Source organism: Scleropages formosus, chromosome 7 (genome assembly GCF_900964775.1).
Source record: "Scleropages formosus chromosome 7, fSclFor1.1, whole genome shotgun sequence".
In the NCBI taxonomy this organism is placed as follows: domain Eukaryota; kingdom Metazoa; phylum Chordata; class Actinopteri; order Osteoglossiformes; family Osteoglossidae; genus Scleropages; species Scleropages formosus.
The window spans coordinates 29,266,378-29,284,000 of record NC_041812.1 but is presented as its reverse complement, the minus strand read 5'-3'; the positions used below and the strand labels follow the sequence as shown (position 1 = coordinate 29,284,000).

Below are 17,623 nucleotides of genomic sequence, written 5' to 3'. Positions count from 1 at the left end.
TGCATAAAAAACTTTTCTGTGGGTTGTCCGTGACAGTTTTTCTACAAAAGGTTCAAAATGAAGGATAATACACACACATACACTGACCGAAACTGCTTGTCCCAAATGGGGTTGCGAGCCCAAGTCCAGCCTGCCAACGCAGGGTGCGGGGCCGGAGGGGGAGGGGAGACACCCAGGACGGGACTCTGGTTTGTCACCCCAAAAGGGACTTGAACCCTGGTTCCACCAGAGATCAGGCACAGGTCAAACCCACTGCACCACTGCATCCCCCTAAAGATAATATAGAGAAGCTTAATTTTGTTTAGAAAATTTTCTTCTCGCTGATATTTAATTAATTTAATTCTGTTAGTCAGGCTGGGTGTAATAGGAATAGTTTTGTCATGTCGCATTTTAAGATTTTACCACAAACTTTTGTAATGTTCTCTGCACCATTTCCAAATAAATTTCAGTAGCAATGTCTCTGGGTTTTTCCTGTCTGGAAGCCAAGAATACTTTTGCAAAGTTAAGGCACACACACACACACACACACACACACACACGTTTTCAGAACCGCTTGTCCCGTATGGGGGTCGCAGGGAACCAGAGCCTACCTGGCAACACAAGGCATAAGGCCAGAGGGGACACACCCAGGACGGGACACCAGTCCATCACAAGGCACCCCAAGCAGGACTCAAACCCCAGACCCACCAGAGAGCAGGTCTGTGGTCCAACCCACTGCACTACCACACCCGCACTTAAGGTTTACATTACATAAATTCATTGAGCATATCTTTTTCTCCAGAACAACTTACAATTATTTACTCATTAATTGGGCTGGGAAATTTAGGGTGAGTACCTTACTCAAGGCCTCTACAGCTGGTAGTGGGAATCAAACCAGTCACCTTTGGATCCAAAGGCAGCAACTCTAACATCCAGCTGTTCACAACCTACCCGCACATGCACATAACAAAATTTAGCGAACCCAAATAATTTATTTATTTTTTTCAATTATTTAAATTCTTTTCACTAATAGATATTTAATTTTACTCACTCACTTACTTTTGGACAACGTCGCACTCTAGTGCCCCACAGGTGAAGGCTGTTGAGCAGTCCTGAGCTCACCTGTGACATACACCACGTGACAGGAGAATCATCATGCAAGGCCTTCAGTCCTTCTCCAGCAGCATCTGCATCTGTTTCAAACCATGCACCGGAGAGATGGACCTGAGTTTTTTTGTTTGGCGTGTGCGCCAAAACTCCTAAAAATAATACATTCAAAATGTTCTGTTTTTTTAAAAATTAAACGAGTTCACAAATATTTCGCCATATAACTGTTCTGCACACCCGATTTCTGCAGTTACTGTTCATATAATAAGATGCTTTGAAGAAATTATGTTATGGGCCATATTGGGACAGCATTTGAACCAGTACAAAATGTAATGTTAATTTTTGCCCCCAAAAGACTAAAACCTCTGGGAAATATAACCACTGGGAAAAATGGTGACGCCTTTCTTTCCCTCAACAGATGAAAAAGTTGACTTTGCACCAGGGCTAAAGGTTAATTAATCTATCTGCACAGTATTACTATTGTTCTAATTCCTATTATTCTTTAAATAAATTGCTCCTCAAAACAAAGGGAATCACCACCATTAATGTGGTGCCATACTGGCCTTAGTGCAATTTATTGGTTCTGTCCTAACCCTCTTGAAGATGTTGTTCATGTGTGGGACAGAGCGGAGGAACACAGCTGGTGTCTGCGAGCCAGTAAGGTTGTGTCTACTTTCACGTGGTTCAGCATGGCCTGGGGGTCGACCGTGAGCAGCATCTTCAGATTCATTATGAAAACGTCATCCAGGCTATGTGACATCTGTTGATAGTACTTGATTTCTGGAGAACTTTGATTTTGGAGCTGTTAGTTTCTTGTGAATATCCAAATCTTTGCAGCTCTACATTTAATTTAGTACACACAGCATAAGATGTTAAATTCTTTGTGCTTATTCTAAGAGCTGTAGATTAGGCTCACGTTTCACTGATCTCGCCACCTTGAACCTGTACCCCCAGAGATGACATCAGGCAATGCCATCATAAATCATAAATCTCCACGACTCAGCTCCAAGAGGCTTAATCTCTTCCCCAGCCAGTACATCAAATGAGAGGGTGTCAACATGAGCATTTTGCTGTTGTTATCAAGTGGGCGCCACCCTTCATTGGCGTTTTATTGATTTAGGCCAACGACACCTTGGGAACAGTGAAGTCTGGCATCCCACACCGACTCCTTTCCTCACACATAACAGGCGCCCTTCTTCTACAGCAGAGCCACAGGTTGCACTACTCATTGCCAGCACGAAAACTAACCGAACTGCCACAAACACCACACAGCAATGTTGGTAGCAGCGTAGTTGTCACAATGGTCTGCAGAACCTGGTGCTGTTTGGCTAAATCAACTGGCAGCATCCAGTCCCATGTTTTACTCCATCTATCAAAACCCATCCATACTTGAACTACGTTCCCATACCTCTCAGGCACAAAACCGCTCGTACTCTTTGCATGACTAATAGACAGCAAATTCACCCCCACGGACTTGCTCTCAGGCACTAGAACCAGGCAGTGAATTAAGACATGGCATTAAGACATTACTTATTATGAACGCATTAAAGATATTTCTGGTCCATTTGATGAACTCGCTATCTGACTGTTGCATAATGGGGAGTTGATAAAATGGATCACAAACACACATTGACTGAAACTGCCTGTCTCAAGCGAGGTTGCGGCAAGCCGGAGCCTAAGGCAGCAACACAGGGTGCAAGGCCGGAGGGGGAAGGGACGGAAGTGTGGTGCAAGGCACCCCAAGCAGAACTCAAACCCCAGACCAGCCAGAGTGGAGGACCCAGCCGAACCCACTGTGCCAGCGCACCCTCCTGGACCACACACACACATTTTCAGAACCGCTTGTCCCATACGGGGTCACGGGGAACCGGAGCCTACCCGGCAACACAGGGCGTAAGGCCGGAAGGGGAAGGGGACATACCCAGGACGGGACGCCAGTCCGCCACAAGGCACCCCAAGCGGGACCCGAACCCCAGACCCACTGGAGAGCAGGACTGTGGTCCAACCCACTGCGCCACCGCACCCCCCCTCCTGGACCACAAAAGAGGGATTTATTATTTTATCATAGGTGAGGAACACAGTTTCAGGTGGATTGACACCAAAAGCCTGCTGACACCATATGATTATAGTTCTGTAATGCCTTATACAAGGCTAGTAACTGACACATCTTACAGTTAAATAAGGCAAACAGATACTTGTGTAACATCATTGCTTCAGTATAGTCATTTCATGTCTGTTTTTGGTGGCATTAGAAAACGGAAGTGTGACTTTTTGTGCAATTTTAAACTGTCTAGCCTTATAACCGCATGAGAGCTTGCTTGCCACTGCTATAGAATGTGAAGTTCAGCTTTAACTTTATGAAGTTATGCTCTACTGCAGGTATTTTTTCCAGAAATGGGCAGCCAACCATAGTTCCTATTCCAAATCCCAATACAGCAATAGGGAGAGGAATGGAAATGAGCTGCAAGGACATTCTGAGGATTAATACACTGTATCAGTGCAGTAAGTAGGCCTTTGAGGAACATAGAGAATAATGCTCATCTTGATGTGTCCTCCAAAACAAGTTTACGCAGAACTCCAATATGTACTATTGCTAATATTTTTGAGTGCCCTATACCTGTTAAGATGTTGTCTGAATTTCTTATTTAAGTAGCAGAGGAATTTTATCTCTGGCCATGGAACAATGGACCAGCTTTTTACCTTCTTACAGATATTTGAGGGGGTATGAGAGTTCGCTAATCCAGTCTACATGTGTTTTGTGGACTTGGAGAAGGCCTATGACTCTGTTTCCCAGCAAATTCTGTGGGAGGTGCTTAGGGAGTATGGGGTTCCAGGGCCACTACTGCGGGCCTTTCGGTCTCTGTACACACGGAGCGAGAGCTGTGTCCACATACTCAGCATTAAGTCAAACCTATTCAATGTAGGTGTTGGACTCCACCAAGGTCGTGCCTTGTCCCCACTCTTGTTTGTGGTTTTCATGGACAGGATATCAAGGCACAGCCGAGTTCAGGAGGACATTCTATATGGGGACAGAAAGTCTCTGCTTTTTGTGGATGATGTTGTCCTTTTGGCACCATCACATGGTTGCCTCCAGCACGCACTGGAATGGTTTGCAGCCGAGTGTGAACTGGTTGGGATGAGGATCAGCACCTCCAAGTCTGAGTCCATGGTTCTCTCATGGAAAAGGACGGCATGCTCCCTTCAGGTAAGGGGAGAAAATTTGCCCCAGGTGAAGGAGTTTAGGTATCTTGGGGTCTTGTTCATGAGTGAGGGGAGAAGGGAGCATGAGATCAGCTGCAGACTGGGAGCCCCGGAAGCAGTAATGTGGTTGCTGTACTGGACTGCAGTGGTGAAGGGGAAGCTGAGGGATAAGGCAAAGCTCTCTGTTAACCGGTCAGTCTACCTCCCTACCCTCACCTATAGTCATGAACTCTGAGTAATGACTGAAAGAATAAGTTTGTAGACACAAGTGGCTGAAATGAGTTTTCTCCACAAGGTGGTGGGACTCACACTCTGTGACAGGGTGAGGAGTTCGAACACCTGGATGGAACTCAGAGTAGAGCCGCTACTCCTCTGTATTGAGAGGAGCCAGTTGAGGTGATTTGGGCATCTGATAAGGATGCCCCCTGGGCACCTCCCTTTGGAGGTATACCAGGCATGGCCAACTGAGACGAGACCCCAAGGTAGGCCGAGGACCTGCTGGAGAGATTATATCTCCCAGTTGGCCTGGGAGCAGCTGGGGATCCCCCGGGTTGAGCTGGAGGAAGTTGTGAGGGACAGAGATGTCTGGGCTTCTCTGCTCGCCCTATTACCGCTGTGACCCTAGAAAGACAAGCGGTCAAGAAAATGGATGGATGGATGTATGGATGGGATTTTAACCCTGACTAAGGATTTCTTTACGCAAAGGAGCAGTGGGTGTTGCAGGATTTTTGATGCATAAAGCTCAGTTCATCTATAGTATAACAAGTAGCTTGCCCAGCATGGCAGGCTTGCAACAGAAATGTGCATGAGTGTCTCAACTTTTCTGTATGGAAGAGAGTCAACAATGTTTTTACAAAGTTATGGCTGAGCAAATCTCATTTATCTTTTTATTCTTTTAAAATATTTATTAATTTTTTAAACTTGTTTTTAGTGATAGATGCTTCTATCACATAGGGGGTGTGGTGGCGCGGTGGGTTGGACCACGGTCCTGCTGTGCGGTGGGTCTGGGGTTCGAGTCCCGCTTGGGGTGCCTTGTGACGGACTGGCGTCCCATCCTGGGTGTGTCCCCTCCCCCTCACGCCCTGTGTTGCCGGGTAGGCTCCGGTTCCCTGTGACCCTATATGGGACAAGCGGTTCTGAAAGTGTGTGTGCGTGCTTCTATCACACATAATGGTAAGTTTCACACACACACATTTTCAGAACCACTCATCCCTTACAGGGTCACGGGAGCCCACCCGGCAACACAGGGCGTAAGGCCAGAGGGGGAAGGGGACGCACCCAGGATGGGACACCAGTCCGTCACAAGGCACCCCAAGCAGGACTCGAACCCCAGACCCACCGGAGAGTAGGACTGCGGTCCAACCCACTGCGCCACCACACCCCCCATGGTAAGTTTCATGTAACTAATATTGCCATCACTTAGATTACTGAAATCTTGACTGAGCTGTTTTACCACAGACTTGTGTAAAAACTGTGTAACATACCTGGCACTTCTGCTCTGATAGGGAAGTCGAAGCCTCTCTGTCTACATAAAAGCTGTGGTCTGTTTCACAATGAAGTCACATTTGTGAGATCTACAACTGACTCACCATGCCATCTGCATCTGTGATCACCTTCTCCTTGGCTCTACTCTCTGTGGCACATTTCCACGTGGCTGATGTAAGAATTAGCAGAATTTTACTTCTCTTGCTTTATTGCATTCAGTGCTGGTCCTCCGAAGCTTGCTCACTGTAGAAAGCTTTCGGTCCAGCTGGGATGTTGTTCTTGGTAAGTTGTCATGCACCTATTACTGGTCATAACCGTGTTCCCCTTCGATCTCTCTTTGGAAGTTGATGAGCATTCGGGAAGTTTCATACAATGCCACTGCAAAAAAGTGGGATAAACAGCATGCTGGTATGTTTTCATATCTCTTGTTCAGTTTGACAAATAATACAATTCTCTGCATGCTTTAGATTTGCAATATTTTACGATACATTTTTTGCAGAGTAAAACAATTATTGTTTGGACTAATTATTCCCACAATATATCTGTAAAAAGTTTCGAACAAAGTTTTGATAATAGTGATCACTTTATTATACTGAACTAGTACTGGAAAAATTGGTGGAATAAAACTATTCTGTTTTACTGTTGGCTATGTGTTTATGTTTTATTATCCATCTATTTCTCATGAAATAAATCCAAAATATTTTTCCTGAATAGGCAACAGTATAGATGAGGATGAATTTAGTGTCTCTACTTTGATTGAAAAAGCAAACAAGAACCTGGGTGAGTCAATCTTTCTTTTTATTTTTAACATTTTTTTTAGCATTTCTTTCATTTTCTTGTTTTATTTAGCCCTATATATTGTGAAAATGAGGGGGGCGCAGTGGTGCAGTGGGTTGGACCGGGTCCTGCTCTCTGGTGGGTCTGGGGTTCGAGTCCTGCTTGGGGTGCCTTGCGATAGACTGGCGTCCTGTCCTGGGTGTGTCCCCTCCCCCTCCAGCCTTACACCCTGTGTTGCTGGGTTAGGCTCCGGCTCCCCGTGACCCCGTAGGGGACAAGCGGTTCAGAAAGTGTGTCTGTGCGTATTGTGAAAATTAAAATAATTCATATAATATTAGAGTGTATTAAATACGTATATTTATGATGTGTATGATTTGCTTTCAAGGACAAGAATATGACAGGCCTGTGATCGAATTTGGGGATATTGCTGTTCCTAGTGGGTTACAAAACGCCGATCCTTGCACAGCTCGCGGGTGCATGTGGACCAAGTCTTCTGATGGAATGGTCTATGTTCCCTTTGTCATCTCACGTCAATTTTGTAAGTGACTGTCAGTCAACCATGACATCCGGGGGTCTTCAGTGTCTGTCACTAGTGCTGCACTCTGTTAGTCCCCTATAAGTGAAGGCTGTTGAGCAGTCCTGAGTTCACCTCTGACATACACCATGTACAACCCTGACAGCATCACAAGAGAGGAGTGTCATCAAGAGAGGTCTACAGTCCTTCTCCAGCAGGACCTGCATCCGTTTCAAGGAACGTCAACGTGAGAGAGACTTTGTCAGCATCCAGTCTATGAGAGGGTAGGCTTCTGTGTTTCGACCATTCCTATCACACCTAATGGTTTGGCTTATAAGCTAATGTTCCTCAGGTATTCACTTCGATTCCCTCTGACGGCCAGATTTTCTAAAAGTTAATTTTAGTTTTATTGAGAACGTTCAGTTTGTCATAGAAATGAAAATTGTAATAACTCACAAATATTTCCTCATATAACTGCTTTGTACTGCTCATCCTTGTATTTATGTACAATGAAGATATAAAGAAAAATTTAAAAAGTTATACCTTTCGGACAGATTTTGCAAAATGAAAGTATGATTTTTTTGACGTAATTGAAAAGTCTCTCCTTCTGCTAATGTAATGCACACATTGTACTCTCCAGTGAGATGTACGTTGCTTGGCAGAAAAGCATCTGTTACATGAATAAATGTAATGTAAATGCAAAAGAAAAGAAAATTACAAATAATAGGATAACCTCAGGGAAATGCCAAGGCAAGGCAGAGAATTTTCTTTTCATTTCTTCAGTAAAACAGGTGCTATTCATAGAATTAGTACCGAAAGAAAATACAGTTCTTAACAAAAATGAATTAACTGAATTGCTGTAGCCAGAGCTTTGCTGTGATACCCTTTGTGTATTTATACTGTTTCCCTTGTTACCTATTGACAGATGCTGGTCATTTGTGGGGCGGCGTGGGGGTAGCCAGACAGTGTCTCTGCAACAGCGGGGCTGTGTCTATTTTCATGTGGTTCAGCATGAGCTTCTGCATGCCCTGGGGTTTAACCATGAGCAGACACGCAGTGACCGTGACAAGCATGTTCGCATCATTTATGAAAACGTCATTCGCGGTAAGTTCCACATGTATGACAGCCTTCTGTTTGTATGGAGCTTTTTCATTTTCAAAGCTGTTACGTTCTCCTAAATATATGCAGCTCTGGCTTCGAAGTTTAGAAGGATTCTACTTTCTTCAGGTATCAGAGAAATACTTGCAGTTTAATACATACCATTTGTCAAATCACTGTAAGCTTCATCTACTGAAACTGCCAATGGTTTTTTGATTATTCTAATTATTTCATTTAATTCATTTATGTATTTGATTGTGCTTCCCAATGGAGCCATTTCAGTAAATTTATCAATTGTCTGTCTAAATCAATGAATTAGTGTTAACTGTCACGGCATCGATTTTGAGCAATTGATTCGTTAAATGTAATTTTCCTTTTTCATAACACTGAGTTGAGGAAATTAACCAGAAATTAAGCCTTTACTGCTTTATTGTAGGTCAGGAGCACAATTTCAGGAGGATTGACACCAACAACCTGAAGACACCATATGATTACAATTCTGTCATGCATTATGGAAGGTCAGTAGCCACCACATCTTACAGATAAACAAAACTAACACGTATTTGTGTAGCATTATTTGTGTAACATTACTACTACAGTGCAGTGGTACTATATATCTATTTCTCTTTGCTCTGTTTAAGGTGGGAGCTTTGAAATATAGAAGTGAAATATTCAGTGTAGGTTTGAGCTCACTTGCTCACTTGATTGAAGCGAATCAACTTGCTGTTATTGCCACAGTATGTAAAGTTCCTGTAACTTAACAAAATTGTCATATTGCAGATTTGCTTTCTCCAGAAATGGGCAGGCAACCATAGTTCCAATTCCAAACTCCAATGTGGCAATAGGGAGAGCCATGGAAATGAGCCCCAATGATGTTCTGAGGATCAATAGGCTGTATCAGTGCAGTAAGTAGGCCTTCCAAGAACACAAGTATAGTCCTCTTCTTGACATTTCCCCCATGTTCAAGCAATCTTGTGTGTAACTCAAGTGAGCACCATTGCTAGAATTTTTACATCCCTTATACCTGACAAGCTATGGCCTCTATTTTCAATTTATGCAATACAGGGCCTTTGACTCAGCATTTCTCTAATCGCTCTTAAAAACGTAACAACAAAAAATTAATACATACTATAAAGACTAACAACAGTTCTGCGCAACAGAAGCAGTTTCTGAAAGTGGGAAAAAATGTGGAGTCCCTATCGATGTACACATTTATGGTTTTTCTCAGACGTAGGTTGTGTGATCTGTAAGCAAAATAGCAATACTATGGTTGTATTCTCTTTTTTTCACAGGAAACACTTGAAGTGTGACCAGAAAAGAATGATCCAGTAAATGAGCATCCCTCATACTCTTGAAATGTTTATGTTGGCTTTTCAGCTTTCCAGCTTTCCAGCAAAACCGCAAACAGAAAAAAGTGATATATTTCAAAGAGACCTCTGGCTTGAAATCCAAATCATAGCTAAGCATTGTGTCTTTATAATACATGTAACACACGCAATTTTGTTTAATGGAATTACATCCAGAATAAGCACGCAATAAGCAATAAAGAACAATCTTTATTAGAAAGAGGAAAAATTTTAACAAACCCTAGTGTTTCTCAAATGTTTTTCTTTGCACACACCATCATGAAGGCACATGCCATCTTCAACAAGTGTCGTCAATATTCTGTTAAACTGGTATTATGTAATAATGACTTTGAACTGCTGGGTATTGGGTTGAGACCATTTTACCTCCCTCAGGAATTTGGTTGCATCCTGCTGGTTTGTTATGTTCCACGAAGCGGCAAAGTGCATCGGGCTGCTGCTTCAATAGCGGGGACACACACACACACACACACACACACACACACACACACACACACACACACACACACTTTCTGAACCGCTTGTCCCATGTGGGGTCGCGGGGAACCGGAGCCTAACCTGGCAGCTCAGGGCACAAAGCTGGAGGGGGAGAGAACACACTCAGGACAGGATGCCAGTCCGTCGCAAGGCACCCCAAGTGGGACTCGAGCCCCAGACCCACCAGAGAGCAGGACCCGGTCCAACCCACTGCGCCCCCCGTCAATAGCGGACAGTGTGTGCAATTTACAACTACAATTTCCTGATGCTCCCACCATTGTCCTTGGTGATTTTAACACCTGCAACCTGGAGAAAACTTTGCCAGGATTTCAACAGGTTGTAGCATGTGGAACGAGGAAGGATAACATACTGGACAAATGTTACATAAACATTAGTAATGCCTACCAATTTAGAAGCAGACCCCCAATAGCCAATTCTGATCACAATGTGGTGCATCCTATTCCAACTTAACGGACCAAACTAAAAAGCAATAAACCTTTGAAAAGGGTGGTAAGGCACTGGACACAGGACAGCAAAGAGGCTTTGAGAGCCTGTTTTGACTGTACTGGCTGGGAGGTGCTGAGGGAGGGCACTTTGGACACAGCATGCTCAGTTACAACTGATTACATAAATTTTTATGTTGAGTCTATTATTCCTATAAAAATAATTAAGGTGTACCCTAATAACAAATCCTACATAACTAAAGATATTAAATGTATATTATATCAGAGGAAAATAGCCTTTAAAAATAAGGACAAACTAAAGCTGGAAAAGAGGGACAAGGAGGTGAGAGATAAAATTAGGAAAGCAAAGGATATTCATGAGCGATATCTCGAAGAGTCTTTTAAGGCTAATAACCGCAGAAAAATGCGTGAGACCATGAAAAGAATGGCAGGTATGCCCAGCAAACAACAGAAGTCGTTGGTAACAAATGACGAGGTGGCCTCTGCTGTAGAGCTGAATACCTTTATCACCAGGTTTGAGACCTCTGGGACTGTAGAGAGTTGCAGTGATGTGCTGAGATCAGTACTTATAACGCCTGATGATAGAGTGAAAATCTCAGTAGGACAGGTGGCCAACGCATTTAGAAATTTTAATGAACATAAGTCCACCAGCCCCAACAACATCAGTGCCTTTGTTTTGAAGAACTACAGGGAGGAGCTTGCCCCTGTGTGGCAGCCCATTTTCCAGCAATTGCTGGATACACACACGGTCCCCACAGCCTGGAAAACTTCCCATGCAATACCACTTCCTAAGAAAAAATGTCCTAAAGAGTGTAATGATAATCGACCTGTAGCTCTTACTTCTGTACTGATGAAATCTCTGAAAAAATCATCTCCCATTTGCTCTCTCAGTCTATTCAGGGAAAATTATACCCTTACCAGTTTACTTACAAGTGCGAGCGCAGCACTGAAGATGCAGTAGCCACCCTCATGCATCTTGTTTTAAAGCATTTGGATACACCAAAAAGCAAACCCTATGCTAGAGTATTGTTTATCGATTTTTCTTCGGCATTTAATACAATCAACCAGACTTGCTGCTCTCCAAAATGCACCAGTTGGGGATAAATTCATGTCTCATTCACTGGTACAGTTCTTTTCTCACTAACAGACATCAGCTGGTTAAAATTAATAACACATACTCCCCCTTGCGTATAACAAGCACTGGCGCTCCTCAAGGTTGTGTCAGTTCACCACTGTTATTTACTATTTACACCAATGATTGTGTCATCAGTACGCCTAATCATTATCTCATCAAATTTTCTGATGACACAGCATTGGTAGCACTGATGACCGAGGGGGAGAAGCCAGACTTTTGACAGTGTGAACACAGTGGTGCAATGGTGTACCCAGAACGCCCTTATTTTAAATCCCATCAAAACAGAGGAAATCCTTTTTGGATCAACACAGTTCACACCAGTCCCAGTCACCATTCACAACAAACCTACAAAGCAGTCCTCAACTTTCAAATATCTGGGAGTATATGTGGATAATGCCCTATCTTGGTCATATCATGTGGATTACATATGTAATAAGGTCCAACAGAGAATCTACTTTCTGAGGAGACTCAGATGTTTTGGTGTCAGCAAGGAGATTCTTTATTTATGCTTTTGTTCCACAATTCGCAGCATTCTGCTATACGGAAGCCCGGTTTGGCTCTGTGGCCTCTCAGTTCAGCTGAAAAGCAGAATTTTAAGACTGCTGAACATTTGCTCAAAGATGGTGGGTCATTCTTTGGTAAATTCTTTCCTTAACAGTTGCACCAAGCATACCCTCAAATTGGCGGAGAAGATCAGTACAGACCATTCTCATGTTCTACATGAGGAGTTTCAGCTTCTGCCCTCTGGGAGGCGTTTTAGGGTGCCAGACTGTAAGAGGAATAAGTACAAACATTCTTTTATTCCTCATTCCATCACATTATTGAATCAACAGAGCAGGTCAAGGAGGTAACCCCCCCTCTACCCTACGTATGCATATTTGCACATACACACACACACACACACACACACACACAAGCAGATACACCCCATTAATTGTTAGGATTTTGATTGACGTACCTGCACTAAATGCAAATGCATATTTATTCATGCTGTTTCTGTGGATTTGTATTTATGTAATGGCTTTTTATTGTTTTGTGTGATGTCTGAGGTAAATTGATTGCTGCGCTGGTGAAGCAAGATAAATTTCTGTGTAAACAGACAATAAAGTGTTATCTTATCTTATCTTAAACCACCCCGGGTAGGAGATTTACGTTTACATTCATTCATTTAGCAGACACTTTTCTCCAAAGTGACATACATCTCAGAGAAATACAATTTGTGCATTACATTATGAGAAAGAGAGACATAGTTGGAGATGTGTGATTCTTCAGAAACTTAGTTTGTTTCTTTCCACTTTATGCACCGATGTTCATCACACGAGTAGGTGCATAAAGCACACACACACACACACACACACACACACACACACACACACTGTCTGAAACTGCTTGTCCCAAGCGGGGTCGAGGCAAACCGGACGCTAACCTGGCAACACAGGGCACAAGGCCCGAAGGGGAGGGGACACACCCAGGACGGGATGCCAGTCTGTCACAAGGCACCCCAAGCAGGACTTGAACCCCAGACCAATCAGAGATCCGGCCCTGGCCAAACCTTCTGTGACACCACACCCCCTGTGGTACACAAACATTTATATACCATACGGGAGTAGCGGCTGTGCAAAGACTTATCTGGGCATGATCAGTTATAGTGCATGAACATTTTGTCATGCGGAACCGAGGGAACTGGGATGGCTGGATCCAAGTGCGGAGTCGTTTGTCTGGATTCAAGGGATCAGGCAAGTTCTCGGTGTCGGGGACAGGCGAATGGTTGGTCGATCGGTGGTCGGAGTCAAAGCGAGGGTCCATGGGTGAGGTCAGGAGATGAAGCGGAGAGTCGGTCGATTGGTGGTTGGCGTTCAAATGAAGATCCGTGGACGTGGTCGGGAAACAAAGCAAAGGGATGAAAACTGGAGGAAGAGAACTGAGAACAAGGGGTGTGTGTAAACTGGACGTCACAAAGGAGGGTGGTTGTCTCTGACGAGATTCTGCAAAGGTATGGGCGCTGAGGAGGGCCTTTTTAATGGTGAGCATTTAGTCAGGAACTGGTGTCAGGTGCTGTCAATTGGGTTGTGGGCGTGAACGTGACACATTTACACCATACATGAGCTTGAGAGATCATAGGCGTAGTGAGTCCGGAAGAGGTGAGTTCTGAGACCCTTCTTGAATGTGGACAGAGCTGCAGCAGTTCTAAGTGAGAGGGGGAGGTCATTCCGCCACAACGGAGCCAGAACTGAGAACCTCCGTGCTTTACGTATTGTGCACAGGACCACCAAGCGGGCAGAAGGAGATGAGCGAAGCGGACTGGTTGGGGTGTAGCAGTTAATCAATTCTTGTAAATAGCTAGGAGCAGTTCTATTCATGCATTTGTAGCCAATAACCAGGGTCTTAAATTTGATCCGGGCAGCTATAGGAAGCCAGTGCAGAGAAATGAGAAGAGGACATCCAGATTGGATGTCACCACGGCCTGGACAAGTACAGAGTCAATTGTGAGGTAAGGATGAATCCTACAGATTTTATGTACGATGTATCTGCAGGTCAGGGATGTGGCTTTGAGGTGCTGAGAAAAAGACAGACTTCAATCATCACTCCCAGACTCTTAGCCGAGGAGGTGGGCAAAATGAGTGAGTTGTCCAGTTCGATTGATAGATCGTGACGGGATGACAGGCCAGATGGGAGGTGAAAAATCTCTGTTTTGAAGAGACTGAGTTGGAGGTGGTGGTCAGACATCCATGCAGAGATGTCTGACAGGCAGGCAGCAGTACATGCAGAAACTTCTGGTTGTCTAGGTGGAAAGGGGAGGAAGAGCTGGGTATAATTAGCGTAGCAGTGCTATTTGAATCCATGGGAGGCTATGACTGGGCCGAGGGAGGAGGTGTAGATCGAGAAAAGAAGAGGACCCAGTATCGAGCCCTGCGGGACACCAGTTGAGAGAGGCAGAGGAGAACAACGGGAGCTCCGCCAGACCACTTGATAGGATCTGTCAGATAGGTAGGACAAACCATCTTAGAGCCATTCCTTTGATCCCAAGCTGACCAAGAGAGGAGAGTAGAATCTGGTGGTTGACAGTGTCGAATGCTGCAGACAGATTGAGAAGGATGAGAACCAAGGAGAAGGAGGCGGCTCTAGCCGACTGGGGAGCATCAGACACTGCCAGAAGTGCCATCTCTGTGGAGTGACCAACTTTGAAACAAGACTGATAACCATCGAGGAGATGGTACCGGGTGAGGAATTCAGATAGCTGATCACAGGCTGTCAGCTCTAGAGTTTTAGACAGGAAAGAGAGGAGGGAGACTGGTCTGTAGTTTTCGACTGATTTGGGATCCAGGGAGGGTTTCTTTATCAGAAGTGAAATGAGAGCAGTTTTGAAGACAGATGGGAAGCAGCCAGAGGAGAGCGAGGAGTTGATGATCTTAGAGATGAAGGTGGAGAGTTGTGGGAAGATGTTTTGTAGGAGTGACGATGGGATCGGATCAAGTGAGCAGGTGGTAGTTCTGTTTGATACCAGGAAGTTGAAGATTTCAGATTCGGCTTGAATTTGGAGAGTATGACTTCGCATGGAGGTCCAGCATGAACCAGGCAGGGTGATGCTGAGAACTTGTCTGTGATTGCATTGACTTTGTCTCTGAAAAACAAAGCTAGTCATCACCAGTGAGAAAAGAAGGAGGAGGGGGCAGCGGAGGACACAGAAGGGATGAGAAGGTGGCAAAAAGTCTGTGTGTTTAGCTGAGGAGACAGCAGAGTGAAAAGTAGCTAAGAGTAGTTTGTAGACATTCAGGTCTGATTGAGTCTCGGATTTTCGCCATCTTCGCTCTACAGCCCGGAGTTTGGTCCTGTTAGCACGTAACGTATCAGTCAGCCATGGGATGGCACTGGGGTGTGCTGATCTGGAGGACAGCGGACAGAGAGAGTCAAGGGAGGAAGATAGGGCAGAGAGGAGAATGTTAGTGGCATCGTCTATTGAGAGATCCGAGAATTGTGCAGCAGAAGGGAGAGCGGACAGAGCAGCAGAGGCAAAGCAGGAAGGTGAGAGATTTTTGAAGTTGCAGCGAAAGGTGACAATGGGTGCAGAAAAGGCGAAGGATTAGTGGTGAAGCAGAGTTGGAAGGAAATGAAGACGTGATCAGAGACATGCGGCGGAGTAACAGAGAGGACGGGACAGCCACAGTTACGGGAAAATACAAGGTCAAGACAATTGCCTGCTTTGTGAGTAGCAGGGGGACTCGGACAGGGAGAGGTCAAAGGACTATAGGAGCGATAGATGGCCGCTTGCACGAATGCTGTGGACATGCAAGTTGAAGTTATCCAGGAGAATCAGTGGAGCGTTGTCCCCTCGCAAAGAGCTCAACATGATGTCAAGGTCATCCAAGAAGCAGCTGAGAGGGCCAGGAGAGCAATACAGAACAACCACAAAAAGAGTGATTGGGGCAGTGATAGATACAGCATGCCATTCAAAGGAGGACAGATCATGTAGGTGGAGAGGGAGAACAGAATATTCCCACCGGGGAGAGATGAGCAGGCCTGTGCCTCTACCTTGAGGGGTGTGAGTGAAGGAGTAGTTACTGGAGAGAGCTGCAGGTGTGGCTGTGTTGTCTGGGGTGATCCAGGTTTCGGTTAGGCCCAGGAAGTCCAGTGAGAGATGAGAGGCGTAGGCTGCTTATTAAAGGCAGCCTTTCTCACCGCAGACTGGCAGTTCCAGAGTCCAGTGAAGAAACTGAAGCAGGATGGAGGATTTGACAGTCAAAGATAAACCAGGTTACTGTAGCAGCAGGAGCGTCCAGGTCTCTGGTGGTGGTGACATCGCACAGCTCGGTTGCTATACACAACTTTGATGGTCAACATGTTTGGCGCAACATCCCTCGAGGAACCTGACAGTAGACTCCCTAGTCTTTGCAGCCTGAGTGTTCGCGCCAAGAAGCTGCTGCAACTGCTGCCGCTATGAGTCACCAGCTGCTATTTAAACCAGGCTAATTCCTGTCAGTTGAGATTCCTAATTGAAATTGAAACTACTCCAACAATGGCAACCAAAACAAACAGACGTGATTAATCAGTTGACAGTCACACCCACTCTACAGTGTGGGACCCAGAATTGTTTAGCTTTACATGCGCCCTAACAAACCGCAAATATAATTAAACAAGGAAATGCATAAAAATACCACCGACATCACATTTTACCTCATCAACTCTTCCAACAACCTTATTATATTGGGATACACCTGGCTGGCCTGACACGACCCGGTCTTTTTGTGGAACACTGGGGAACTTGTAGGTTGGGGGTCACGATGCCCCATGACTTGTTTATCCCTTCTGTGTAGAGCCACCTCCACAGACAGCCCAGAAGCAACCAAGCCCCTTGAGGTACTGGGGGAGTACCATGACCTCCTGGAGGTTTTCAGTAAAAACAGGGCATCCACCCTGCCCTCACACCATCATGGGATTGCACTATAGATCTCCTTACCAGGAGCCTCTCCCCCTTGGGGCAGCATTTATCTTTTGCCTCTGCCTGAGTAGAAGGCCATGGAAGAATATGTAGCCTTGACCTCCGGCATTATCTGATCCTCAAACTCACCAGCTTTGGCTAGGTTCTTTATCGGGAAGAAGGACAGGGGATTGCGTCCATGCATAGATTATCGCAGTCTCAGAGATATCACTGTCAAAAATCCACATCCCTTCCCCTCATCAAGGTGGTACTGGAGCAGGTCCATCTTTAATCCTCTTCGCTCCAGCCAGAGCATAAGGCTTTCACTGCATGTCTCAATCCGCCTCTGTCCTGGGCTGCCTGCCCTGCCTGTCCCCTGAACATCTTGATCTTCTTTAGCTCTGGCTATAGGATTTGTCTCCATATGAGTGGCCTTCCTCTTCTCCGTTTACCCTGTGGGTTCCAATCCAAGGTTTGCCTTGGAATGCTGGTCTCTTGTCTGCACAAGGTGTGCCTGACCCATTTCCTTCTCAGGATTCTGTTAAGAATGGGCTGTTGCTTTGTCCTCTGCCAGAGCTCCTGATTAGAAATTTGTTCTGGCCACTT

General features: G+C 45.1%; 1 protein-coding gene and 1 pseudogene across 1 annotated transcript; both read left to right on the top strand.

Moving 5' to 3' along the window:
• Positions 1 to 105: 105 nt before the first annotated feature.
• Positions 106 to 3,596, top strand: LOC108929044 (high choriolytic enzyme 1-like; annotated as a pseudogene).
• Positions 3,597 to 5,841: 2,245 nt separating this feature from the next.
• LOC108929045 (high choriolytic enzyme 1-like) lies at positions 5,842 to 9,746 on the top strand. Its single transcript, XM_018743334.2, has 9 exons — positions 5,842 to 5,946; positions 6,117 to 6,180; positions 6,487 to 6,552; positions 6,935 to 7,087; positions 7,230 to 7,347; positions 7,989 to 8,167; positions 8,598 to 8,679; positions 8,942 to 9,066; positions 9,454 to 9,746. The coding sequence occupies exons 1-9, from the start codon at positions 5,878 to 5,880 to the stop codon at positions 9,462 to 9,464; spliced, it is 867 nt and encodes a 288-aa protein (XP_018598850.1). The 5' UTR covers positions 5,842 to 5,877; the 3' UTR covers positions 9,465 to 9,746.
• Positions 9,747 to 17,623: the final 7,877 nt, after the last annotated feature.

Coding starts and splice junctions, on each gene's coding strand:
- LOC108929045 (XM_018743334.2), top strand. CDS start 5,878: ATGCCATCTGCATCTGTGATCACCTTCTCCTTGGCTCTACTCTCTGTG. Junction 8,168..8,597: donor TTATGAAAACGTCATTCGCG/GTAAGTTCCACA, acceptor GCTTTATTGTAG/GTCAGGAGCACAATTTCAGG. Junction 8,680..8,941: donor TCTGTCATGCATTATGGAAG/GTCAGTAGCCAC, acceptor GTCATATTGCAG/ATTTGCTTTCTCCAGAAATG.